This window comes from Puntigrus tetrazona, chromosome 16 (assembly GCF_018831695.1).
Source record: "Puntigrus tetrazona isolate hp1 chromosome 16, ASM1883169v1, whole genome shotgun sequence".
Taxonomy (NCBI): Eukaryota; Metazoa; Chordata; class Actinopteri; order Cypriniformes; family Cyprinidae; genus Puntigrus; species Puntigrus tetrazona.
Genome location: NC_056714.1, coordinates 8,337,531 through 8,364,671, shown reverse-complemented (window position 1 = coordinate 8,364,671; position 27,141 = coordinate 8,337,531). Strand labels below are relative to the sequence as shown.

The 27,141-nt window shown below is 40.8% G+C and overlaps 1 protein-coding gene across 1 annotated transcript; it reads left to right on the top strand.

Annotated features, from left to right (window-relative positions):
• Positions 1–1,031: 1,031 nt before the first annotated feature.
• On the top strand, positions 1,032–23,072 carry LOC122360896 (dual 3',5'-cyclic-AMP and -GMP phosphodiesterase 11A-like). Its single transcript, XM_043261729.1, is given in 21 exon segments — positions 1,032–1,893; positions 1,895–2,428; positions 3,828–3,986; positions 6,010–6,099; positions 6,307–6,447; positions 7,845–7,909; positions 8,034–8,154; positions 9,006–9,081; positions 9,165–9,232; positions 9,381–9,473; positions 9,639–9,689; positions 10,952–11,098; positions 11,287–11,394; positions 17,692–17,801; positions 19,414–19,504; positions 21,317–21,417; positions 21,751–21,828; positions 21,904–21,967; positions 22,393–22,467; positions 22,547–22,630; positions 22,712–23,072. Coding segments are annotated over 21 exon segments (2,769 nt in total). The 5' UTR covers positions 1,032–1,650; the 3' UTR covers positions 22,982–23,072.
• Positions 23,073–27,141: the final 4,069 nt, after the last annotated feature.

The following is a 27,141-nucleotide window of genomic DNA, read 5'->3' as shown; positions in this document are numbered from 1 at the left end:
TAAGTGATTAACCTATCAAGCTCGGAGGAACAGCATGGAGGTTCTGTGATGGATTGTAAGCAAACACCTCCTAGCGAATGCATCCCAAAATCTGATGAAAATGTTTACTGAAGAGTTGTATTGCACTGGATAAAAGATTGAAATGCTAACAAAAGCATATGCCAGAAACCGAGAAGATGTATTATCACAAAGCAGAACTAGTTCACAGTTACATTCTCTGTCACAAAAATTTGGTCCAACTTTATATTAAGCCGTCTTGAATGCTGTGCACTTACATTTCAATTAATCATTTACAGTGCTCTTGCATATGTTTACATTATACTTATATTTCTAAAAATACCTGTATGTAATTACATCGTCATTTAATTTCTGTAACTACACTTATTATCATACTTTTGACCCATCCCTTACACCTTAACCCACCCTTAAACCTACCCATACCACTTAAACCGGTCCCTAACCTAATTCACATCCCACCTCAGTAGCAGTGTTTTGTAATACAATATGAACAAAATAAGTACACTGTACTAATTTTCTGATGTACATACATAGTAGTTTGGCTCATAAAGTGGGACCAAATGTTTTAACAGCACAGAAGCAACAATGTCAGAAAGAGTTCTTTTGGAACAAAAGAAGCTGAACATGCCTTATTCAGGAGAAGTGAAGGTTCAGTGAGTGAATGAAATGACTAATAGGAGAAGACGAGCAATGATGAACTGTTAACCAAAACAGGTGACAAACAACCTTGTATACTCATTTACACACGCATAGAGAATCTCTGTTCTACTGAAAACTATTTCTTTGATATCATCACACCTCTCCACACAGAACAATCAAAAATTAAATAAACCGTTTATGCTGTTCTGTAAAGTATTTGATGGCAAATATTGTTTTAAATATTAATTATGCTTGCATTTATTTTTGTAATGATTTTTCAGCGTTCCTGCAGTTCAGCGGAGCAATGCCAAGCTCAAGTTTGTGATTTTCAGTGAACCCATGAACTCAGATGTTATTACTATTTACTGCTCGTATGGACTCCAGCGACAATAAAGCAATACATTCAATTATCATGTAATATTAAACTCATAATGACTGCGCAATGGGCTATTCATCCAGCTGGAATATACGTATTATGGATAGACTTTTAATGACAAATAAAAGCAGCCATTATTTTCAGACTGGGGCTACTTCAAAAGTGTTCAATAAAGGAACATATTAGAACATATTCTCTCTCTCTCTCTCTCTCTCTCTCTCTCTGTCTGTCACACACACACGGGTAGCTATAAAAAGACCTTCACGAAACAACAACAGATTCGTTAAACTTCCACCAGACACACAAAAGAGAAACATCCATTTAGTCTCAGAAACACTGAACAGACCATTCGCTTGCTTTCATGTTTATTTAGGGCTCTTTAGAGGAAATCTGCGTCGCTTGAACAAATCGCTTATTACTACTTCAACGTCATCGCGCATCGGTCATATTTCATTATTCATTTGACCGTTTAACTCCACGAGCCTCATAAAAGACAGCGCGAGGAGGAAGGCTGGAGAACGGCGATGTGTGAATGGCAGATGGACGCGTGAAGCGCGCGCAGCAGCAGTAGCTGAGCGTTACTGCAGACGGCTCCACGACACTTTGGCGGCGCAGACATGACAACTTTTGATTTTTCCGACGTGGAGGCGTTTTTGGATTGCCACCCGGAGCTCTTTGAGGAATACCTCGTCAGGAAGGGGAAATGCGACACCCTGAGCAGGTGGCTCAAAGAGCACCCGCCGTCCAAAACCTCTCCGGCGGCGGAGGAGAAGCGCGGCGCCGCGAGGGATCCCTTCTGGCCCATGAACCCCGACGGGCTGAAGCGCAGATCGTCCCACATGGAGCTCCGCAGGAACGCCCGCCCGCTCCAAAGCGATGACGGCGCACCGGACCTACGACGAGCACGTCAGTCTCGCGGCTCACGAGTCCCAGTCGAGCATGCGACGGCGCGCGCTGCTGCGGAAAGCCAGTTCGTTGCCGCCGACCACGGCGCACATCTTGAGCGCGCTGCTCGAGTCCCGGGTGAACGTGCCTCAGTATGCCTCCAGCGCCATCGACTACAAATACAGACTTAAAGAGTCCAACGAGAGGGAGTTCTTCCTCGAGCTGGTCAAAGACATTTCTAACGAACTTGACATGACGAACCTCAGCTACAAGATTCTTATCAACGTGTGCATCATGGTGAACGCAGACAGGTGCTCGCTTTTCCTAGTGGAGGGACCGTCTCATAAGAGGACGCTGGTGTCCAAGTTTTTTGACGTGCACTCGGGTACGACGGTGCGACCCTCTTCGAGCACTCTGGACTCAAACGAAGTCCAGGTTCCGTGGGGAAAAGGCATAATAGGTTATGTAGCAGAACACGGAGAAACCGTCAACATCCCGAACGCATACGAGGTAGAACCGCGACTAATAATAATCAGTCATTGGTTGCGAAGTATTATAAGGGGTTTGATGCTTTAACCCAAAGGGTGGTGTCCTTTGCAGTAAGGGGTTTGAACTTAAAGGAACTATACAAGTCGGATTACAAGTTAGTGGTGCGTATTTTTACCTGTTGCCAAATAGACACTAAATAGCTTCGCTACTACGAGAGGTAACCATAACAACAGTCAGTTTCGATCAGCACGCAAAAAATCAATAAATAAATACGTAAATAAAAATAATCGTGTGTAATCATTTTCATGTGCATACCTTACGTTTGGCTAACAGTAGTTAGCAAGACAAAAATGGACAACCTGAACCAGGGATATGCTGTGTACATAAAATATAAAGTTATTGGGGAGCCCGGGGCTAGTTAATATTTTTCGGGTAGCCTATGCTCATTTTTAGCAAATAATGGGATAATGTAGACATGATAGGTCTTGGATACAACTATTTAAAATTGTCCCCCATAAGAAACAGTTCAATCAGTATTGACCTGCCAGTAGAGGAGCAGGTTCTCACACTTTCTTGGTGTAAGTTCTCACAATGGACAGTCTTATATATTGTAGACTATTAGCTACATTTATAAAGTAAAATAATTATGATAAAAAACTATTAATGAAACAGCAACCTTTCAAGAGTTGATGCAAACATCTAAAATCACTGTTTCGGCCAGCACACAACATTTAAGACACATAACAGCTTGCTCCAGGTTCAGTGTTTCAGGCGAAGTCTACCTTCATTATATTCAGCAGCTTAGCTTGCTCTCTTTGTCTGCCCAACAGGTGTGGCAAAAAACTAAAACTTCAGTATGGAGGATAGAACAGATTTGTGTTTTCTACATTTTCTGCAGCCAAGGCTTTGAGTAGCAGATTATTTTGATTGTGTCAAAGGGTTCAAGAACCTAACATTCCCCATGTGAAGATATCTCGATTACAGCATTGGCTGTTTCCCGTCTTCAAATACACACTACCAGTCGCGTGTACACATCATTATATCATGGCCACAGGCAAGCCTTCGCTAGTACACTGTGGTCCATTGATGGTGTGCAGGAGATCCATCGACGCCATGCAATGAAGTTGCCGCTCTCCTATCACATTTTATGCTTTTGGTGGCAGTGAATGCAGTTTATCCCCAAACCCCCTAGAAAGTAACCTAATATGCTTCGAGATGAATCTGAAATGCAACAACTGCAAATACAATATAAAGTCAAAATGAAGTTACGCTTTTTATGGTGTCCTTGATACAGTACGTACTGAATTAAATTTGATAACAATGTGTACTTAATATAGGTTTTTAAAACGTCTAACAATACAGTAACTTGTGTGATGAGTGAATGAATGCCACAATGTTGTGCCTCCTTTGTGCTGTGCAGGACCATCGTTTCAGTGATGAAATCGACAAGCTGACGGGCTATAAGACTCAGTCCATTCTGTGCATGGCCATCCGCAACAGCGACGGAGAAGTCATCGGCGTAGTGCAGGCCATCAACAAGAACCCCAGCGGGACTCCATTCACAGAGGACGATGAGAAGGTACATAATCTTTGTTCTCCTTTTGGCTTGGCTTCATGTTGATATTATATTCTAAGGCATCTGCTCCAGCTAGTGGATTTATAGCCTGTTACATTCTCCAGATGCTTATTACTGTATCGCCCAAACCTTAAACTGGTAATGAAACTCCAGAGTGTGAATGTAATTGCCGTGCTAAATCAAAAGAGATCGATGAATTAGGACCTTGGCGATTATCCTGCTATGCTGGAATACAAGTAGTCCTAGGTTTAGAAAATGAGTTATTCATATTTGAAGATTTATTCTTTATTCATAATCCTAGAAACAGAGACATTACCAACTGAAGCCCTGTGGTCATTTTGCACATTTATTGAGTTACTGCATAAATCAAATCTAGAATTGATATTGGGTAAATTCCAACTGGAAGAAAGATTCCCTACATGCCCTAAAGCCTTAAAGTGCCAACTTGGGAGGGAGCATGAAGTGCACTTAGTGAAGGGAGCATTGAAAAACAATGTCATTTAGACATTATCTTCACCTGCAATGATTCTGTAAAAAGAGGTTACCAGCGATTGTTACATTAAAGAGCTATATCTACAAGATCTTACCCATAGTTTTGTTGATCTAACATTGTATAGGTTGATTCAGTAATGTTAAAAACCTTTTTTTATTTAAATAAAATCAATGCTTCCACATGATTTAAGTTACAATTTTATTCAGGTGTCCATCATCCCATTAGCTGGTCTTACCCTAAAAAAAAGGAAACCTAAAAACTTTTGAAATTGAAACAGTTCAGCCCCAAATTTTAATTCTGTCGCACAGTTTGTAATCAGGCTTTTTTGGGTTGACTTCCATAAAAGGAAAAAGGTGACCTAAACAGGCTTTGATGACAGAATGCTTATTTTTGGATGAACTGTTCCTGCTTTTAAGTCTGGAATATTTTATATTGATGAATCAATGAAATACAGTATACTAACAAAACTGCATTATATGTGCGAATGCATACATTTTATACTAACTTTTTAAAATATGTTGTATACATGTGACCCTGGACCAAAAGTATGGGTATATTTGTAGCAATAGTCAAAAATAACTTGTATGGGTCAAAATGATTGATTTATTTGATGGTAAAAATTATTAGGATATTAAGTAAAGATCATGTTCCATGAAAATATTAGGTAATTTACCTTTCATATATATAACTTTAAAGGGGATTTTCTCTCAGCATTATTAAGTTTTCAGATTATGTGTAAATCTTAAATAAATAAAAAAGACCATTATGACAGGGTCATATGGTGTGTATTTCCTCTTTAATTTATAAAAACATAAAAAACCCTGCCGGTAGTCACATTTACCTAACGTACCTACTATTTAACACATTTCTCAAACATGTTTTACCTTCATATTAAATGCATGATGAAAAAATGTGTTAACAAAATAAAACAACTAGAACTATTCTCTACACGTTAACTTCAATCACCTGGGTCACGTGACCAAACTATAAAATGCCTTGAAGTGTATCCCCTTTTGCGAAAGAGCCCTTCATGAAGGGATGCAGTTGTTCGCTTTCTTTTGGAATGCCTCTAAAAATGAAACCCCATGCCTGTCAAGGGTGCAAAACCACCATTTGTAAGTCACCTGCTCGACATTGTTCTCAGAACAGAGGTCATCTTTGTCATTGGCTAAATCAACACATGTAATTGGCATTAATTCCTTCATTTTAGTGCAGCAAATCCAGCACTGCAGTCTCTGGGCACGAGTCAGTCTGTACCCGCACATCTCAGCCCTTCACTTTCATCGCTGCTTCAAAACAGTTCTCTTTAGATAGTAATTAATAGCACAGAATTTCTCTTTAGAATTATTTATGCCAAGCAGCACTGAGAGCAGATACACAGGCCGCGGTGTTGTAAATGCCCTAGAAAAAAAACTGAAGAACCGATGTGATGCCTCCAGTTCTTCTGCTGTTGTTTCTTCTCCCCCTCTCAATATCTCTCCGTCATGCATCAATCAGACTAAAGCTTTGAAAGCATCGCACTTCTCTCTACAGGTGCTTCAAATGTATCTACCATTCTGTGGAATATCGATCTCCAACGCCAAACTCTTCTCCGAATCCCGCAAGGAGTATGAGAGGAGCAGGGTGAGTCAAGACCAGCAGAAATATTGCTGAATAAAACACAGATTTTCAGACTGATTTAAAATCTGCCTCTAGACTTCTAGTTGTCTCAGGCTTGATTTTGTAAGCTTGTTTACAATCCTCGGGTCTCAAGGTTTAAAATATTTAATAATCTGCTTGAAGGCCCGTGTTATCCGAATACATTTCGAGCTGTTGCTGTTGTTCCTCAAGGCCCTGCTGGAGGTGGTGAATGATCTGTTTGAGGAGCAGACGGACCTGGAGAAGATCGTGAGAAAGATAATGCAGCGTGCGCTGACATTGCTGCAGTGTGAGCGATGCTCGGTGCTACTGCTGGAAGACATCCACTCTCCCGTGAGATCGCTTTTTAGTCCCCCCTGTTATCCGTTTTTGCCATTATTTTGGTTCTTTTCCTTATTTTGTGTGTTTTCTTGTCTTTCCCCATCCTTCCACCATTCTTAAAGAGATAGTTTACGCAAAAATCGCTCATGTCATTCCAAACCCGTAAGATCTTTGTTCATCTTCGGAACACAAGTTAAGATATTTTTGATGAAATTAAAAAAACTTTCGGACCCTTCAAAGACAGTAAGGATATTAGACGGATATTATAACTTAGAAAGGACATCGGCACAATAGACATCTAGAATAGTTTTTGTAAATGAACAGTAATAACATAAATTATTCAACAATTCATCTGCCTCAGTTACCCCACAATGTAATCAGCGTTGTTTATGGTCAGCATGCATCTGCTATCTACTAAATTACTAAATTACTACTAAATTAATGTCCAAAATGACAGAAGACAGAATAAATTATGTTATTATTGTTTTCTTTGCGCAGAAAAAGTATTCTTGTCGCTTTGTAAAATTATAGTTGAACACCTAATGTCACATGGACTATTTTAATGCTGTTCTTATTAGCTTTCTGGGCCTTGATCGTCGTAGTTGCATTGTTGTCTATCCAGGGTCAGTTTGCATTTCTAAAAAACTTAATGTGTGTTCCCAAGTTGAGGAAGGTCTTACAGGTTTGGAATGACATGAGGGTGAGTAATTAATGACAGAATCGTAATTCTTTGGGGGTGAGCTATCCCTTTAAGATGATTTAATGTATGACATAAAAAACATCAGACTTTGTGATTTTTAAAGCTTTTTTTAAAAAGGTGGTTTCTAACAAGTAACTAAATTGTTGAGGACATTAAACATCGTCACGCTGAACAGGTAGACCTATCTACTCACAAGTCCATTTATTCAGCTTCATTATAATCACGCTCCTGCAAGCTGTTTTAACTTAAACGGTTATTTATTTATTTTAAATATAAAGACTGAAAGTTAGAAGCTTAGTGATTGTGATTTGAAAGTCGTGCGACTGTAGTTTGCTTGTAGCTTTTTACTTCTGGTGATTTTATTCAGGCTTCACATTTCATACCAGTTGTCTTCGTGTTTTAAGATTAGTATGATATACTAAGCATGTGAGAATTTTTAAATTTGTCTGTTCATATAACATATATATAACGATCTGGGTGATGTTAACTTCAGTGCTGGGCTACAAAACATATAATCACTGTAGTGCTCTACATAGCTAGGCTTAAAAAAAAAGCAATCTGTGCTTTTAATTTGCAGGTGACTTTGCAGGTGATTTTGTGCAGGGTTGTCACTGACTGTGAATACTGTTCATCCAGTAGAGGGCACCATGAACACCTAGAAATGCGAACACTGCTCAAATGAGTTGTTTCTCCCAACTGTTGTTCACAGGTAGTAAAGTTCTCCCAGACCTTTGAGCTCATGTCTCCGCTGTGCAGCGTCGATCGTGACATCAGGTGAGAATAACAGGACTGTTCGTATGACTGCTAAATTGTATTTTTTAGCATATGCAACATAAGCGGAATGCGTACCGTGCTCAGTATGTGTATTTGTGCGTATGTGTGCATTTGACAAAGTCAGCATGGAGAAGGTGTCTTGTTCGGACTGGCTGATCAATAACAGCATTGCTGAGTTGGTAGCATCCACCGGGCTGCCTGTTAACATCAGTGACGTCTGTCAGGACCCCCGCTTTGATGCTGAGGTGGGCAGAACACACCGTCACAGACTACTTTCATGTACCTTTCAATCGCTCAGCCCAAACCAAAGCATGATTCCAAGCCCACGTCTCTCTTATGGTGCCAGCTGAATCTAATCCAGCTTACTAGCATCAGCCATCTACGTAGTATGCACTTGCGAAAAAGTAGATGCAAGCATACTTAAAAAAGTACTTATTTTTGCTTTAAAATTATATACTTAATTGTAAACCGGCTGTAATGTTTTGCATTAAAATTAAATGAACATGTATTACAGTAAACAATTAATGTAGTTTAGTTTGAATAACTTTAATTGTCTAATTGGTTAGTATATTGCCAAATGTACTGGCAAGCATCTGTGGCAAAGTAAAGCGTAAATGTATGTCTAATGAAACTTTAAATATATCATCTATTTAAATATATCAAGTAGTTTACATGTGCGTATGTATGTTAGTCAGTGTATCAAAATAAATTAACTTCTTTAATGAATGATAAAAGATTATTAAACAATGATCTGAAATGTATTTAAAAAGTAAAGCTTGTAATTAGACATTATTACAAAGTGCACTTTTGTTTGTTAAGGAACCACAGTGTTTAAATACACTTTCTTTAAGAACATAAAGCAATTAAAAAAAGTTATTTTATCTGGAAGTACAGTCTTTTTTAATGGAGCTTAAAAAATAGAGAAATATAGAATATTTTAGTACACTAAAAATACACTTTCAATAAAAGTAATGCACTTCTTTAAGCGTAACCACCTTTAAGCATGGACTGTATGTGAACCGAAATGTACTTAAACACACACACGCACACACCACACAAACATATCTATCATGTAAGTATTGTGTTTCCTACTCAGGCAGACCAGGCTTCTGGTTTTCATATCCGATCAGTTTTATGCGTCCCCATCTGGAATCGGACACATCAGATTATTGGTGAGTTTCCCCACATAAGTGCTTAACCACTTATATATAAAGATACAAAAACAACAACTAAAATAAAGCCTTACTTTCATTAGGCGTTGCCCAGATTCTGAATCGCTTGGACAGAAAGACATTTAATGACGCAGATCAAAGGTTATTTGAGGTGTGACTTTATTCAATTATTTGATGTTGTAATAAAATGGCTAATCAATGTTTTATAAGTGAATTAGAGCCTTACATACTTACTTACATTACTGATGCTGTCATAAATCATACACATGCACAATTTTCATTTCCGTTGTTCCTCACAGGCATTTGTTATTTTCTGCGGTCTGGGCATTAACAACACAATGATGTATAACCAGGTTAAAAAGACTTGGGCCAAGCAGTCTGTGGCTTTAGATGTGAGTAATATCTCTTATTGGTATTTCTTTTTATATTTTCATTACCATAACTACAAATTTTTTTGCCTGCATATAAATCTGTCAGACCGCCAGAGAGAATTTATTGTGCGTGCGTGTTATGGTTACATAGTGCACATAGTGTATTGTTGTTTCTGTCTTTTCCAGATGTTGTCTTATCATGCTACATGCTCCAAGGCAGAGGTTGATCGACTGAAGGTAAGATTAAAATATGGAATTTAAACCCATACGGACTAGATTCTTCAGCACTGAAGGTTATGTGAAGGTTTAGATGTTAAAACATTATTGATTTTAGTCTATTTAATATACATACAATATATTTAATATATATTGTCAGCACAATTGCTTTAGTATTAATCAGAGATGATGCAAAAATATGTGAAGTGACTGCAAATACAGTTATTAAAACTCTATTTCAAATAAATGCTGTTTTTTTAAACTTCACGTAAATAGAAAGAATCTTAGAAGGAATCTTTAAAAAAATGTATCACAGACTGCACAAAAAATATTAAACCCCACAACTGTTTTTAGCATTGATAGTAATCAGAAATGTTTCTTGAGCACAAAATCAGCATATTACACTTATTTCTGAAGAATCATGTGACACTGAAAACTGGAGTAATGATGCTATAAAATCAGCTTTGTCATCAAAGAAATAAAAGTTATATGAAAATAGAAAACGTGTAGTATTTCACAACATTGCTATTTTTACTGTATCACTTTTATGTTAGTTTATTTTTTGTATATTATATAAGACACTTGAATGGTATACTGTATTTCCAATAAATAAAAAAAATGTGTCAAAGGAACAACAAAGAAATATAGATTTGATTGATTACTTATTTTTTATGCTAACATAAAATATAAAAAAAATATCTTTGTCCCATGCTATTTTGTTTTGCTATTTATATATGTCCCGTCTCGTAGAAAAAAGCTAATAAACTATATCAAAAAGTAACCTCTCTTTAATTACTTAATTTATAATTTTATAAATGATTTACTCATTCATTGCAAATATTACAAATAAAGCACATTTGAATTTAACATCAACAGCATTGCAACTTATCATGTTTGACCAGTGCATTATTATCTTAACAACGTTATAGAGCTAGATTATGTATAGTGCTGCAAAACATGATACAACACTGGTATAAGATTCCCAGATCAGTAGCATATAGAAACCTTTTCTCCTGGGAGACGTGATGAAAACTTCAAATTAAACTCATACATTAGAAAGATAGAAGTGTAAAAAAAAAAAAAAAAAAACATCTCAGCCCCCAACGTTTCCTAGAAATTTATAGATGGTGGGTCCCGGACTTGAGAGAGTTGAAGTATTAATAATTGAAATGGCAGAGTGTAATATACTCTTTCTGTTTGAGCCCTCAGTGGATCAGGCTCTGCTCTGGTGTTTAATTGCCTTGCTGCTGGAGTTGCTGAGATTGTCCCCTCTCCTCTCTCAGGCTGCTAAGATTCCCCTAAGCAGCGAGCTCGGGATCGATGAGCTCCACTTTAATGACTTTTCTCTGGACAACGACGCCATGATCACTGCCTCCCTGCGGATGTTTTTGGAGCTCGGTGTGGTGCAGAAATTCAAAATTGATTACGAGGTGAGGCAATCACCATCAACGCCAACACTATACTGACTGGAAGAGTGAAAAGCTGCTTACATATGTATGCTGTGCGATGCAGGGAGCTCTGGGTTATAGATTGAGGAGGAGTGTGCTGCAGGCTGGTGTTGTGGGAACACGGGAGCTACGGTTTGAATACTACAGCGTGCCTCTCTTTTCCTGCTCAGGTGCTGTGCCGCTGGCTGCTTACCGTGAGGAAGAACTACCGCACCGTAGCCTATCACAACTGGAGGCATGCCTTCAACGTCTCGCAGTGCATGTTTGTTATGATCACCGTAAGTTACAGATGATGATCGAAATATGTGATTTGATCGTTCATTCATAAACGAAAAGGCAAATTGCATATTAAGCGGTACTTAATGTAGTCCTTGTTGGTCCTAAGTGCCTTCAGAAATTATATTTGGATTAATAAATACATTTAAATATTAATACATTAATTAATTAATTTAATATTAGAGCTTCACATCCCCTGTACCGATCCACATTGATTGTATGGCAGAGAAAATACCTTTGAAAAAGACATGCCTTTCATTTTGGGTGATCTTTCCTCTAATGATATTTTCAGGTAGAAGCTGTAAACGCACATAGTTTGTATCAATAACGTCTCGGTTACGTATGTAACCCTCGTTCCCTGAAGAAGGAACGGAGACGCCACGCCGGATGACCGACGAATTGGGATCTCGCCGAGAGACCAATCTACTTCGAAAGTGTATCTAAACAAGCCAATTGAAGATTGGCATGCGCTAATCGCATCCAGCTGCCGCTGATCACAGCGCGTGTATAAATAAGCAGCGGGTGCAGCGCATATTCAGGTTTTTGCTGAGGAGCCGAGCTAGTGACCCGGCCCCTTCAGCAGAGGTGCAGCACCGTGGCGACGGACGTGGACGTCTCCGTTCCCTTCTTCAGGGAACGAGGGTTACATACGTAACCGAGACGTTCCCTTTCAGTCGGTCACTCCGAGTCACGTCGGATGACCGACGAATTGGGATCCCTACCAAAACGCCATGGACGCTGCCTCTTCCAGTGTCCTGTGGGAGCCCACAAGCCCCCTCAGTCTATCGGCGTAGGCCGGGGCTCAACCACAAGAAGCCAGCTACTTTTGTAACACTACCCATTCGTAAGACTGGAACACTGGGGAATGCTCCCTATGTTCTAGTGAACAGGGACGTGCGGAAGTCCAGCCTTCCCGTAGGAGGTCTCGGAACGAATACGCATATGGACAGTATTTCAGTTTGCATATGGAAAATTGGAGGTGATTGAACCCTCTTAGACGGGCAGAAGGTCTGCCGGGGAAACACGGGGCTCTAAGGCTATGCCGTGGAAATACACACATAAAGTCCTCTTGGGGTACTTTACATGGCTCCCAGCCCTCACCGGTTCTCACGGATTCATCGAGAGGGCCTGGCGCCGGATGCTCCGCAACATCTGGCTGCCGAGGGAATGGAGGAGCTCGACAGGGTCTACTGTATGGACGCTCTGGAGCGGTTAACAAGCCGACCAAACCGGGCCTCTCAGTGTTTCTACCCGTTTGAGGTGAGAACACAGGAGGATACCGGTTCCACACGTGAGGCTATAGAATCTAGCAATCGTGTTGGGGTCGCCCAGCCCGCAGCTCTACAATCTGTCAGCGAGGTGCCACGAGCCACCGCCCAGGACGATGCAACACTTGCTGAGTGTGCCCGCAACCTGAGGGGGGGGCAGGGCATACCCTGTGCTTGGTAGGCTAGGGTAATGGCGTCCACTATCCAGTGAGCCATCCTCTGCTTGGAGGCGGCACTCCCCTTCTGCCGGCCTCTGTGACAAACGAGCTGGACTGAGGTCCTGAAGCTTTGTGTCCGGTCAACGTAGCATCTTAGTGCTCGGACGGGACAAGCAACGTCAGGGCTGGGTCTGCCTCCTCCAGGGGCAGCGCTTGAAGGTTCACCACCTGGTCTCTGAAGGGGGTAGTGGGAACCTTGGGCACGTAGCCGGGCCGTGGCCTCAGTGGTACCTGGGAATCCGCGAGCCCAAACTGTAGGCACGAATCGTCGACCGAAAAAGCCTGCAGGTCCCCTACCCTCTTGATGGAGGCCAATGCGAGCAGGAGCAAATGTCTTCATAGATAAAAAGAACTTTAGCACAACTGCTGGCAAGGGTTCAACGGAGCCTACTGCAGTGCTGTCAGCACTACAGACAGGTCCCAAGAGGGTACTGTTGGGAGCCGTGGAGGATTCAACCTCCTGGCTTCCCTCAGGAACCTGATAATCTGGCCATGCTTACCCACAGACCTCCCATCTATGGGCTCATGATTTGCAGCGATTGCAGCCACGTAGACTTTAAGGGTGGAGGGAGACAGCCTTCGCTCCAACCCTTGCTGCAAGAAGATAAGCACGACTGATAGGGCAATTCCGGGAGTCTTCACCCTGAGAAGAACACCACTCGATTTAACAGGCTCTACTTCAAGGCATAGGCCTGTCTCGTGGACAGCACTCTAGCCGAAGAAATGGTGTCGACTACCCCTTGAGGTAGGTCACCTAGAGCCTCCAGGGGCCAGACATGGAGTTTCCAGAGGTCTGGACGCGGGTGCCAAGGGGTGCCCCGTCTCTGAGTCAGAAGATCCTTCCTCAGAGGATCGGCCAAGGGGGGCTGTCGCGAGGAGCACAAGTTCTGGGAACCAAGTCTTCACCAGTAGGGTGCTACTAGCAAGACCTGCTCCTTGTCCTCCCTGACCTTGCACAGTGTGTGCAAGAAGGCTCACTGGGAAATACACTTGCAAAAGGCCCCGCAGCCAGCTGTGTGCCAGTGGGCAATGGGAAGTCTCTGGAGAGGCAAACAGGTCTACCTGAGTGGCTCGGAACGTTCCCAATCAGCTGAACCGCCCGGGGATGGAGTCTCCATTCTCCGGGTAGTGCAGCTCGCGACAGCTCATCGGCTGCCTGGTTGCACACTCCTGGAATGTGAATGGCGAGAAGCGACCTCAGAACTTCCGACTCCATAGGAGGAGGAGGAGGTGGTGGGCTAGTTGCGACATACGACGGGAGCGTAGACCACCTTGTTGGTTGCTGTACGCAACGGTCAGTATGTTGTCTGTGCGGACTAGTACATGCTGGCCTCGAAGGCAGTTCTCGAGACTGCCTAGGGCGAGATGTACTGCCAGCAACTTTAGGCAGTTGATGTGCCATTGCAGTTGAGGGCCCGTCCAAACCCCTGACACTGCATGCCCGTTGTACGTGGCCCCTCAGCCGGTGGTGGAGGCATCCGTGAAACCACAGCATACCTGGAGACCTTCTCCAGGGGCACTCCGGCCCGAAGGAACGAGAGGTCTGACCACGGGGTGAAGGTTTGGCGGCAGACCGGTGTTATTTGAACCCGGTGAGTGCCACTTTGCCACGCCCACCTCGGGACTCGATCGTGTAGCCAATGTTGAAGCGGTCTCATATGGATTAGTCCCAGCGGCATCACTGTGGCCGCGGCTGCCATATGCCCCAGGAGCCTCTGAAAATATTTCAGTGGGACCGCCGTCCTGCTCTTGAACATATTGAAGCAGTTCAACACCGAATTGGCACGCTCTTCTGTGAGGTGTGCCATCTGATCGATCAAATCCAGCTCCATCCCAAGAAAAGAGATCCTCTGCGTTGGACAGAGTTTGCTCTTCTCCTGGTTGACCTGAACCCCAACTGGCTGAGGTGCTGTAGCACCAGATCCCTGTGTTCGCACAACTGAGCCAGTCATCCAGTTGGTTGAGCATGCGAACGCCTTACTCTCTCAGTGGAGCAAGGGCTGCTTCCGCGACTTGCATGAAGACGCGTGGCGACAGGGAGAGCCCGAAGGGTAGGACTTGTACTGATATGCTCGACCTTCGAACGCGAACCTCAGGAATGGCCTGTGGCACGGAAGAATCTACACATGAAAGTACATGTCCTTCAGGTCGATCGCTGCAACCAATCCTGGGGACGGACGCACTGAATAGGCGTTTCTGTGTCAACATCCTGAACGGGAGTGCTCGATTCAGGACTCACAGATCCAAGATTGGTCATAACCCACCGCCTTTCTTGGGCACTATGAAGTACGGGCTGTAAGCCCCGACCTCATATCGGCTGGAGGAAGCGGCTTTATCGTGCCTTCACTAGAAGGACAGCAATCTCCGCTCACAAGACAGGGGCACGCGCATTGTTCACTGACGTATAGCGGATCCCACTGAACTTGGGGGGGACGCCGGATGAACTGAATCATATAGCCGAGTCGAAGGGTTCGCAGGAGCCACCGGGATAGCCTGGGAAGATTCAACCAGGCATCCAGAGACCGAACTAGCGGCTCGAGCGGAACCACCGACGTGCAGGTGATGGGGCAGCGAGGGGGAGTGCAGGGACCCGGCTCGGGCGTCTCGTGGCCGGTCTGAAGCGGGGTCTGAGTGTGTGCGCAACTCTTACCTGCATCCCCGCAGAAGTGAGGCGGGTAGGCCGTTGGTTCGTCCTCCCAGTCTTCCCACTGCTGCATATTAGCCCAAGGAGAGCGCGAGTGGCGCGGAACTGGCCCGCTCAACTCCTCGCTCTCCCTGGGGACCCAGAGACAGAGGAAACCGCCCTTGTCGAGGTTTTAGGTAGCGGCAACATTCTCTGCCCGGCAGAGCAGCTCCCTCCATGCCCGGATCTGAGGGCCTCTTGCACCTGCGCTTTCCTCCAGGTTTGGCAGGAGCCTGGACAGGCTGGGTGGCTGCCTTGCTGCCAGCTCCACGGTGCTGCCTAGACGGGGGCTGCTGCGTTGGCTGCACGGGAGCGGTGGCGGCAGCAGGGGGCACCCTCGGCGACGAGCTGGCTGAGGTGGGCCGTCGGCGGCTGGGTGAAGGCAGCAGCTGCACGCCGAGGCAGGATGTTTCTTACCTCAGTCTGCTTCTGGGCAGCGGAGAACTGCTGGGCAAAGTTCTCCACTGCGTCGCCGAAGTGGCCGGTCTGGGACATGGGGGCATTCAAGGAACGTGTCTTGTCTACCTCGCGCATGTCGACCAGACTCAGCCACAGATGGCGTTTCTGGACCACCGTAGTGGCCATCGCACAACCCAGAGACCGCGTTGTGACCTTCGTCGCTCGTGGCGCGAGATCCATCACGATACAGAGTTCTTTCAGAACTTCCGGGTCATGACCACCCCTGTGCAGATCCTTCAGTGCCTTGGCCTGATGAACCTGCAACAACGCCAAAGCGTGTACTGCAGACGCAGCATGTCCACAGGCCGCACAAGACACTGCCGTTCAGAGCCGACGAGTACCTGCAGGCCCGGGAGGGGAGCACAGGATCACCGCACTAAGCGGAAACGGCATTGGGACACAGCTGCATCCCAACTGACCGCTCCACTGGGGGGGTGATCACCGTAACTCCCTGGCTGTGCCGCTGTCAAGGGTGGTGAAGGAGGAGGAGCCACTGGGGCAGTTTCTGGCAGTGAAAGGTGCTTTCCACATCCCAGTAAGCTCCTCATGCACTTCCGGGAAGAAAGGTACCAGGGTGGGGCCCTGAGAACCAGCGCGAGCCACCCTTAAATACCAATCGTCCAGCCTCGAGGGCCCGGGAAGCAGTGGAGGTTTCCACTTGATCCCGATCACCTCGCCGGCCTGGGCAAGCATAGCCACCATTTCTAGATCTGTATCCAGTACATTCAACGCCTGGTAGACGCAGAGCAACCGGATCTTCACTTCCAGAAATATCTGGCTCACCTTCCGATGCAGCGATTGACTTCTGATCATCAGGGGAGAGCCAAGAGGGTACAGCTGATACCCCACGTGAGGGTCCAGACTGCCCCTTTGCAGCTCCACTGGTTGCAGAGTTTAAGCTTTGTGTCACAACGAAATGGAGCCCACCTGTCTGCAGCCAGAATGAGAACCAAGTCGAGCAAACACAAGCTCCGCCTCCTTTTTTCAAGGCGACAGAGCCCGCCCATCACTCCGAGATGACCATCTCCCGCGAGGAAATGATTCATCCACAACCGCCACCTCAGCGTGCTAAGCCCAGGCACACGAGGCAACGATTGTGACCATCACCTAACACCAGGTAACAACCGCATCCAGAAACACACGGGTGTACGTAGTCTGAAGCAAGACCCACGCTATCTTCCAAGACGCGTCGAGTTTGCCAGACGTAACGTCGTCTTTAAAAAGACGCACCCGCGAATGCTCTTTAGTGCTGAGGCAACAGGGGATAGCCCGTTTTGCGCACAAACAGGGGTAGTGCAGCCTGATTGTGGCAATCCACTCGACGCAGGAAAACGACCTCCGCTGAAACGCCGTACTCCAACACTCGTAGATCGTCTTTGAGCGGAACAGTCTCGCTCGGCTCCGAAGCGAAAAAGCTGAATATGCGCTGCACCCGCTGCTTATTTATACACGCGCTGTGATCAGCGGCAGCTGGATGCGATTAGCGCATGCCAATCTTCAATTGGCTTGTTTAGATACACTCGAAGTAGATTGGTCTCTCGGCGAGATCCCAATTCGTCGGTCATCCGGCGTGACTCGGAGTGACCGACTGAAAGGGAATGATCTTTCCAGCAATGATTCAGTCACTGTATTGGAGGACTTGCAGTAGTAGGTTTCTCTGTTGTGGTCCAGACTGCTGGGTTCCAGGAGGTGCTGACAGACACCGAGACTCTTGCGCTTATGGTTGGGTGTTTCTGCCATGACCTCGACCATCGTGGCACTAACAACGCCTTTCAGGCAAAGTGAGTCAAAGTCTATCGATGTAAATCATGTCACTGGCTCCAAATCTGACACTGACCCAACACTACCAACATAGCATTAAAATTGTCTCGTAAAATTAAAGTTGTGTGCCTCGTGGATGATCTAACCTGTCAATTTTGGCATCTGTCTGATATGACTAATTTCTACTGACTGACCAGTTTGTGTCAATTCTCTGTAGCGTCTGATTGGCTTTACTGCTTTAAGCAACAACATGTGAGGTGTTTTCTCAGCATGTTTATGGCCAATTGAATTCCATTATTAGCATTTAGCAAGCAACAAGAAACATTTTCCACCATTTTAAAAAACATCTCTGATGCTCACAGCGGCAGAATTTAATTATTTCTATAATTTATTTTTGTAAAAAATACAGCAACAACAGAATTTTTTTTCTATTTTTAGATATTTTAAAATGTAATTTATTCCGTGATGCAATGCTGAATTACTTCAATCTTCAGTAACACCTTTCAGAAATCGTAAAGAAAATCGTAAAGAAAAACTTTTGTACGTATTTCACAAGGTGGCTAATTTATATGAATTCGTACAAACTAGAACCTATATATGAATTGGGAACTCATAAAATATGATTTAGCAAAAATCTTACAAATTTACATGAGTAAGATCGGTGGTACAAATTCATACAAATTAGCCACCTCGCAAAATATATACAAATGTCATGAGATCGGACTGTGGAATATTATATGTTATTATAAAGTCTTTATTGTCACTTTTGACATTGACCATTGACCCCAAATCTTTCAACAGAATTGTATCTGAGAAAGAAAATTACTACAAATTATATCCAGAGAATTTAATCAGATGACCTCAGATGATGCTAACCCTGAAACTGAAACAAATGCAATAGCAAAGTTTAATCGCAACATATAATCATCAGCAGTTACTTTGTGTTCCAATTATACTTGCTGTACATTTCTGCCATTGTACCCACTAATAATCTACTCAATCCTAGAAGCTGAATCCTAGCCATCTTCATGAATCGGCTAACAACACATATCTTCCATCTTTATTTGACTCTCTAACTCTAATCTCTATTCTAATTCTATCCTTAAAAAACTTTACTTGCCCTTTTTCTTATATGCTTCTCTATTCTTTTTACCTATTCCTTTTCTTTTACTTATTATACAAAATAGGCCTCTGTAGGTTGCTATTTCTATTCTATCTGTTTTCTTTCTATTATATCATAAAAAGAAATCCCTGCGACTTGTTACAGCACTTTCGCGTGTCATTGCTCTTTTGTTGACTTTTGATTGCTTCCATTGTCCTCATTTGTAAATATGTAACTATAATATAACTTAAAATTTTCTGTAAAGCTGCTTTGCAGCTATTAGTATAATGAAAAGGCGCTATACAAATAAACTCGAATAGAACTATGTTGAACTTTGATTTGTTTTTTACTCATTTAAAAATGTACAAAAAGTTTAGTTTTATGGTATTTTTACTGGAAAACAAAACAGGTTTGTCTGTTTGTTTGTCTTTGCTTATGGTAGTGCAGTCTATTTAGCGTGGGCTATGAGTTTTTACAGCGACATAATGTGCTTCTCGTTCTGGATCTGATTATTTGTTGTGCTCCCAAAGGTCTGGCTCAGCACTTGCTCTCCTGTACGGAACATCTGCCACGCTTGAGCATCATCATTTCAACCACGCCGTCATGATCCTGCAAAGTGAGGTGAGCATGTCTGGCAGGTCAGGTCTCAGTACTGCGCACTACAGAATAAAAGTCCAGTATATCCAGTATAAAAGTGGTATATCCAGTAAAGCATTCAGTAAAGCAAATAATAATAATTATTATTGACACTTTTGGACTCCAGACTGTGATGTGCACAGCACAGTGAATATCGTCAAGCAATGGACTAATAACCGGTCTCTCTTACGCTTCTCTTGTAATGGATTTGCAGAAATGACCCATTTTACCCTCGGTCCACATTTGCATGTCTCAGTGGATGGGCTGAATGCAAATAGATGTCAGCGTTTGATTAAGTGGCTGATTTAGCTCTGAGCTGTTTAATCATGACCAAGCTCTGTATCGATTTCCTGTAGACGTCCATTGAGCTTTTTTAACCAACACCAATTAACTGTGCTAAGGAGATTCCCCTCTTGGGTCAGCTGCACTGAAGCAAGGAGAGAAAGAAATTGCTTTCTATCCCAGAGACCGAACATGCATAGAGAACTTTGGAGACACGCTCTTTATGAATGATACTCAGGGGTGTGAAGAGACTGCTGGTTTCGTGATTGGCTTTATTTCAGCAGAAAAGACGGGGCTTTATAGGAGCGCTAGAACTTGGAATGAGAGATGTGCTTTCCCCAAACTTTAATTATTCTAAATTTAAGGGAGTGGGGTAAGATGAGCCACATTTTACTCAATCCTACAGCACCTACCGTATCATACTGTGTTTGATTCACTAATTTCTAAGGCCTCTAAATTATAAACATGACATTTTAAGTGCCTGTTGTCATCTGTTTAACTGTTTATACTTAAGTAAGTAAAAGCCTTCTCGTATAATTGTAAAAAATCCAATGGTTGCTGAAGGCATGCATTTAGTATTTTTACCAAATCCATACAGAGTAAACGTAAGAATAAATTTTATGTTTATGCTTTATATTTCAAGCTGACACTTACTGGACTGACGATAAATACTGTAGGTTTACTTAATTATCCATACATAATCTTAAGAAAAATCGGGGCAAAATTGACAGTAAAATCTGACAAATCATGCTTTTGAGGAACATTTATTAGTACATCCTCCACAATAAAAGCCGAAAACTGACATATTACATATTAGACATGTTTTTGTATAGCTACACAGACTATATTTATACACATTTAATGTAAGTATTCTGCTATACTGATATAAAGAACTGATATACACGTATTATTGATATACATAACACTCTATGTAGGCCTGTGTATTTTTTGGTCATATAAGTATCACCATCTGCATCAAATTGCATATTTTTGCTCAGTTTGGCCCTCAGAAGATAGCCTGGTCTATCAAAAATGATGCTAGAAAAGAAACTAAATATTATTTTTGAAAACAAATTTTTATTATACCATTCAGTATGCCAGACTTTACAGGGTTAATCTGTCCGATAAAACGCAAATGAATATATCTGCCATCAACTAAAATTAAATGAAAGCTCAGGGCCACAGAAATATGACTTCTTCCCCGCTGACTCATGTTAGTAGTAACATTAAAGCAATGATTGGACAGAACACACCAAACACCAAATAGTATCTCTCCTAAATAATCAAAAGGTTTCAAAATAACCTCATGTAAAGAACTACATTATTATTTTTTTAAGAAGCGAAGGTCCTAGGGAAATATGAAATGTTACTCCCTCCTCACATTGTCATGCATTTGCACTAGATTAAGCGAGTGACCCAGTTTGCCAAATTAGACATCGCGCCCCAATCTTCCCTTACTATTGGATATAACATTAGTCATATTTTTCTATTTTTTGTTTTCTTTTTTTTTAACAGGGTCACAACATTTTTGCAAATCTATCCTCCAAAGAGTACAGCAACATGATGCAGCTACTGAAACAGGCCATTCTGTCCACAGATCTCACCTTGTACTTCAAGTAAGTAATAGGATCGAGTGGGAGATATTTCAGTAGTCCTAATAAAGAGTAGGTAGAGACCTAAAGCTTCAAGGTGTTGTAAATATTAAACCAGATGCATGTAATTCACGTTTAGTCCACAGAGAGGCACCCTTTGAATAGAGGCAGAAGAGGCCATATTAAGCTCTTTTGTGGCTTTTTGTTCAGATCCTCGAAGGCTGGTGAAGATCTGAAAGATACCTTTAAGGAACTTTAAATAAAATTCACTTGAACACAGAACCTTGATTGGTAAAATTGGTCAAATTTGAAATACAATTTTTTTTCTTTATCTTCATGATCCGTTGGATATAAAAGAAGAAGAACCAAGTTCTTTGAGTGTGTTTTGTCGGGACAGTTCAGTTGGAGTAATGAAGAACATAGAGACGTGTTTAGGTGAGTCTCTACAGCTTTTAAAATTGATAACGGATATGCCAGGATCTGTTGTTGTAATACTATAAATATTACTAGGTCTATGCTGATGACTGCGTGTGACTTGGGTGCAGTGACTCGACCATGGGAGATCTCAAAACAGGTTAGACCGACCCACATTGTTCTATTTCTGTCCTGTTTTCCTGGATAGATATCTTATTTAAGAGAGATAATTAGGTTCCACTTCTCTGTACAATTTACATAGTGCATTGCAGAACTATTGCTGCTGTTAAGGTAGGATACGGGTAGTTTAGGTTTGGTTGTATGGGTAGGTTTAAGTGTAGGTTAAGGTGAGGGATTGGTCAACAGTGTATTTGTTATTACAGAAATTAGTATTTCCATGCAGGTGTTTTTTATAATATATGTTTCTATGGAAAATGTATACGCATTTGTCACATTTATAAAGAACAATTCTCAACAGATTAAGTAAATGATTCGACTGTATATTCTCTGAAACCACTGCAGAGTGAGTTATATAAGTAGCTGACATGAAAATATAAAGTCATAAATCTATATTTCTGATTCCAGGTGGCTGAATTGGTGACCAGCGAATTCTTTGAACAAGGTGACAGGGAAAGATCAGAGCTGAAGCTTACACCGGCTGTATGTATTCTCTTTGTTTTATAATGAGTTTGTAAGTCAACTCAATCGAAATCAATAAAAATGTTTCTCTCCCATCCAGGCCATTTTTGATCGCAATCGTAAAGATGAGCTTCCCGTGCTCCAGTTAGAATGGATTGATGGAATTTGCAAGCCGTTATATGAGGTGAAACTGTTAAGTAGATAAAGCAAATTCATTAACTCCAGCTAATTAACTTTTATACAGTGATGATAATGTGTTTTATAGGCGCTTGTGAAGTTGAATAGGAAGCTTCAGCCGATGGTAGATGGAATTGATGCCAACCGAAAGAAGTGGGAGGAGCTTTGTCGTTCATTTCAGCAAACACGGAGAGCCTCTGAGTGCATCTCCAGTCTGGAAGCAGGAGAGACAGAAACGCCTCAGAGTCCAGACTCCACCCACGAGCCGGAATCAAGTCAGAGTGAGGTGACCAATCAGAGACGAGACTCCACCCACTGTGTGGAGCCAAGTCAAGCCACGATAGCCAATCACAAATAAGAGGCGTGATGTGACCATTAAAGGACGGCCCACTGAGTCAGGGGTTCCCAAACGACTTTTTTCTGAACCTTATTTTAAGTTATTTAGATTTTAACTTTTTTAAGTTTTTAGATTTTAAGTTAATATGTTCATATTCTAATCACAGATTTGCATAGTCACAATTATCTGACGTTGGTTAATGGACTTTATTTAACAAAATGGATCAGATATTTATAATTTTTTTTCAATAAATGTTTTATTTTAAAATTATTCATAAACAGGGCTGCACAACTTAAAAAAAAAATACATACTTTGTTAATTTGTCATTTACGCCAATTTTAAGAGTCATATCTCATATGAAAACATCTTATATTGCTGCTGCTGAATCCATCTAAAACCTCTTACTTTATTTTTACTATTATTTTTATTATTATAAGTTTTGAAAAATTATAAAATCAAGTCATAAATAACTGATAATTACATTTTACAAGTCTTAATTAAATTGCAGCCTTGGATAAATAAACTATGATATATCATAAATTCTATGTAATTTTGATGAAGTATGCAGCGCCATTTTTTTTTAATTTTAGATTTGATTTAATGAATTATTAGCTTCATCAGCTCATGAACCCCGTGGTTTGTAAAACCCACACTTGAGAAACCCAGCTAATGAATGACAGCTTTCCTATGTTTATATATATATATGAAAAAAAACACGTTGCTAACCAAACATTTTTATGTGGGCTGCTTTGAGACTGACAGTATTTCTATTGAAATGACTTCAAGCATTTACAGCACAATTTAAAAACACAACTAAACAACTGTCACTGGTTTTAAAAAGAAACTATTTACTAAGAACCCATATTTTTTCAATTTGATCTCTGAAAAAATACATCATGGAATACGTGACAAAACTGTGAACACGCATGGGGAAGTTCAGGTGCACAAAAATGAATGTGAGGAATAAGCGGTAAAGTGTTTCAAATGCTCAAGTGTTGTTTAGTGAGTCTGTGCTGCTATTTTGCAAGTTACAAGTTTGCTTTTGCGATACATAAAGATAGTTGCTGATAGGATTCCTATGCTTCAGATGCGGAAACTGAGCATTGATTTGATGAATGTATAAATTAATATCACTGTGATCTTTTGCTGTCGTTTCTTTAAACTTGCATGGAAGCACTGGAACACTGTTATAACTGCTGATTGTGCTATAATTTTATATTATACATACGCATTGTTTAATGTTTATGTATGCATCTATAGTCTCTTGTACCTGACGAACAGGACCTCGTAAAACAGTACAGGTCAAATTTTTACACGAGATCGCATATCGGCTGTTTAAACGGCAGACGTTTATCCAGAACGAATGTGAAGTCTTCTGTCTTATTAGGGGTTCGTCCTTTACAGCTGTTTCCTGAGATGAACCAAAGTCAATTCTCACAATACTAAAAACCTGAAGTTGTTGCATGCAAAACTGAAACCTGTAGTTGGCATGTGAGTTTCAGTGCTTAAGTTTGTTACATGTTACAGTTAATATGTGAACTTTGTGTTTTTGAAAGCATTACAAATGCCATGAAATGCATGCTGCAGAGCTTTGACAACGGCAGCTTTCTGCTTTATATGGGAGTTAAACTCTCAGGTTGTGTTACTGATAGGGTTTTTTTCATGTGCACACAGTCAGATTATGCTCTTTCAGTTCAGTCTGTTTGCCTTATTCAAATGAAATGTAATTATTTTTGCATTTATTACGAATTGACATATAAAAAAAAGAAAAGAAAACCATTTATACACTAAAAAACAAGGCCACAAATAGCTTTATATTTTATTAGCTAACATAAAATGCTCATTTATCTATGGAAGCTTGTTTCCGGCCACATATGAAAATCCCACAATTTATTTTTAGGTCTCTTTCAACATGTTACATGTACTTACTATTATAATGCCAATTAATTATGCATAATTACACTAACTGTATAGTAAGTACATCTAATTAATTAATATTACTCAGTGCTTCAATGAATAATTACACTGAATAATTAACAAGAACACCTTAAAATAAAGTAACCAAATACTATTTTATCAAATAATATTTCTCATAATATTGTTTTATTAAAATATATATATATAAAAGGTAATTGTGAACTTTTCTCTCACAATTATATTCTTTATTTGAGATTTAAACTTGCACTCGTGAGGAAAAAGTAGTACTAATAATAATTAACTTTTACCTTTAAGCTGTTAAAAAATAGCAAGATATAAACTGCAGAATTATGAAACGTAAACCATGAGAAAAACGTCATTCATACAGTATTTAGCAATTCTGAATTTATATCTCATAATTATTTTGGCTTATACCACAGAATACAAAATAAAATTACCTTAACCATTAATTAAAATTAAAATAGTGACTTTTTTCCCATTTTTCCATAGTGACAAAACAGGCTTCCATATATATATATATATATATATATATATATATATATATATATATATACACACACACACACACATATATCATACTTGGTGCCTCAATCTGTCTCTTTTAGAGAGAAACTCATTCTGTATTTGGTGAATCATATATCTATCAAATGCCACATGAATAACTATGAAATACTGTGCAGTTTGTAAAGGGTATACAGGGTCTTTTCTTGCCAGACTGATTGCTGGTCATATTCCTCAGGCTGTTTTGTAAATAAAGAACACTGTGATGCGAGCGAGTGTGGCGATCCGTGATTGGCTGCATGCAGATGGTGTTGAAACACCCCTTAAATAATTAGACTTCTTATGTAAATGTCCCGCATGACACATACTGCGCCCACATTATCATGCGGAAACATACTACGTGCGAATGACTGATATTAGTTCATAACTCATTTCCCAGCCTAACCTTTCATGCATATGAGTTTTGCATAATAGATATGCTGCAATTTGTAAAAAGCCAAGCACGTAAACAGAAAGCGCAGCTTATGTAAAACAGCATAAGCATAAATATTTGGCCTGGGTGAAAGTGTGAGGACTGATGAAAGCGAGTGTTTGAAGTTGAGGAGAGAGAGAGAGAGAGAGAGGCTTTGTGCCGGACAAGCCGACTGATACAAAAGCAGTGTGGCCGGCTGCATCCAGCTCTGCTCTCTGTAATCTATTATTCAACAGGGACTCGGTTGCCTTCCTGAGGCTTTACAACCAAGAGAGAACAGGAATAAGTTCGCTTCTGTGTGTTTCAGCTCACAATCTCTGTATATACCGTGCCTTAACACCATATTCACACACAGTTCTGTCATTTACCAGCTAATAATTTCCACCTTGCATTATACATGAAAGAACTAAGGCTCAAGATTATATACATTTTATAAAACTTCGACAGCAGCAGTATGGACATGTGATAGATTTCTTACAGATTTATACACAGGCTTACAGGTATAATTTTGGACTGTTAATTGGACACACAAATATATATTTAGTGCTGTCAAATGATTAATCACATCAAAAATAAATGTTTTTGTTTACATAGCATTTGTGCATACTGTGTATATTTATTATGTATATTTAAATACAAACACGTGCAGGTATATATTTAAGAAAAATATATTTTGTTTATATATTAAATATATATATATGATTTAATTTATATGAATATAAATGTAAATATTTTCTAGATATATGCTATACAAATGCTATGCAAAGTTACACAGTACACACAATTACTTTTTTTAAATATATATATATATATATATATATATATATATATATATATATATACAAACAAAATTTAACATATAACAACTAACAGTATAGCAATGAACTCTTAAAAAGTAATGAGAATACAGTTTTGTTGAGTAATTTCATGGGGCTTCATCAGATGAAATGATAATGTTATATGGCTATTTACATAATAATAACAGTAGCGGAAAAACAATTACATTCATCAGAGATTTAGAAAAGCTCCAATCTATTTTGATGCTGGATCAAATGAAACACTCCAAACTAGAGGCTGTATAAAATAGGCTATTAAAATTAATGTATGCATAGAAACTTGACAATGACAAGTTAATTTTGCATAGAAACTGTTAATTTTTATGTCTAGATTTCTGTCATAATAGCTTTGGGCTTTGCTAAACACATAATAAAGAATCACTTTAGTATTAATTATTCATTTTGTTGCTGCAGAGCAACAGTTAAGGAAGGTT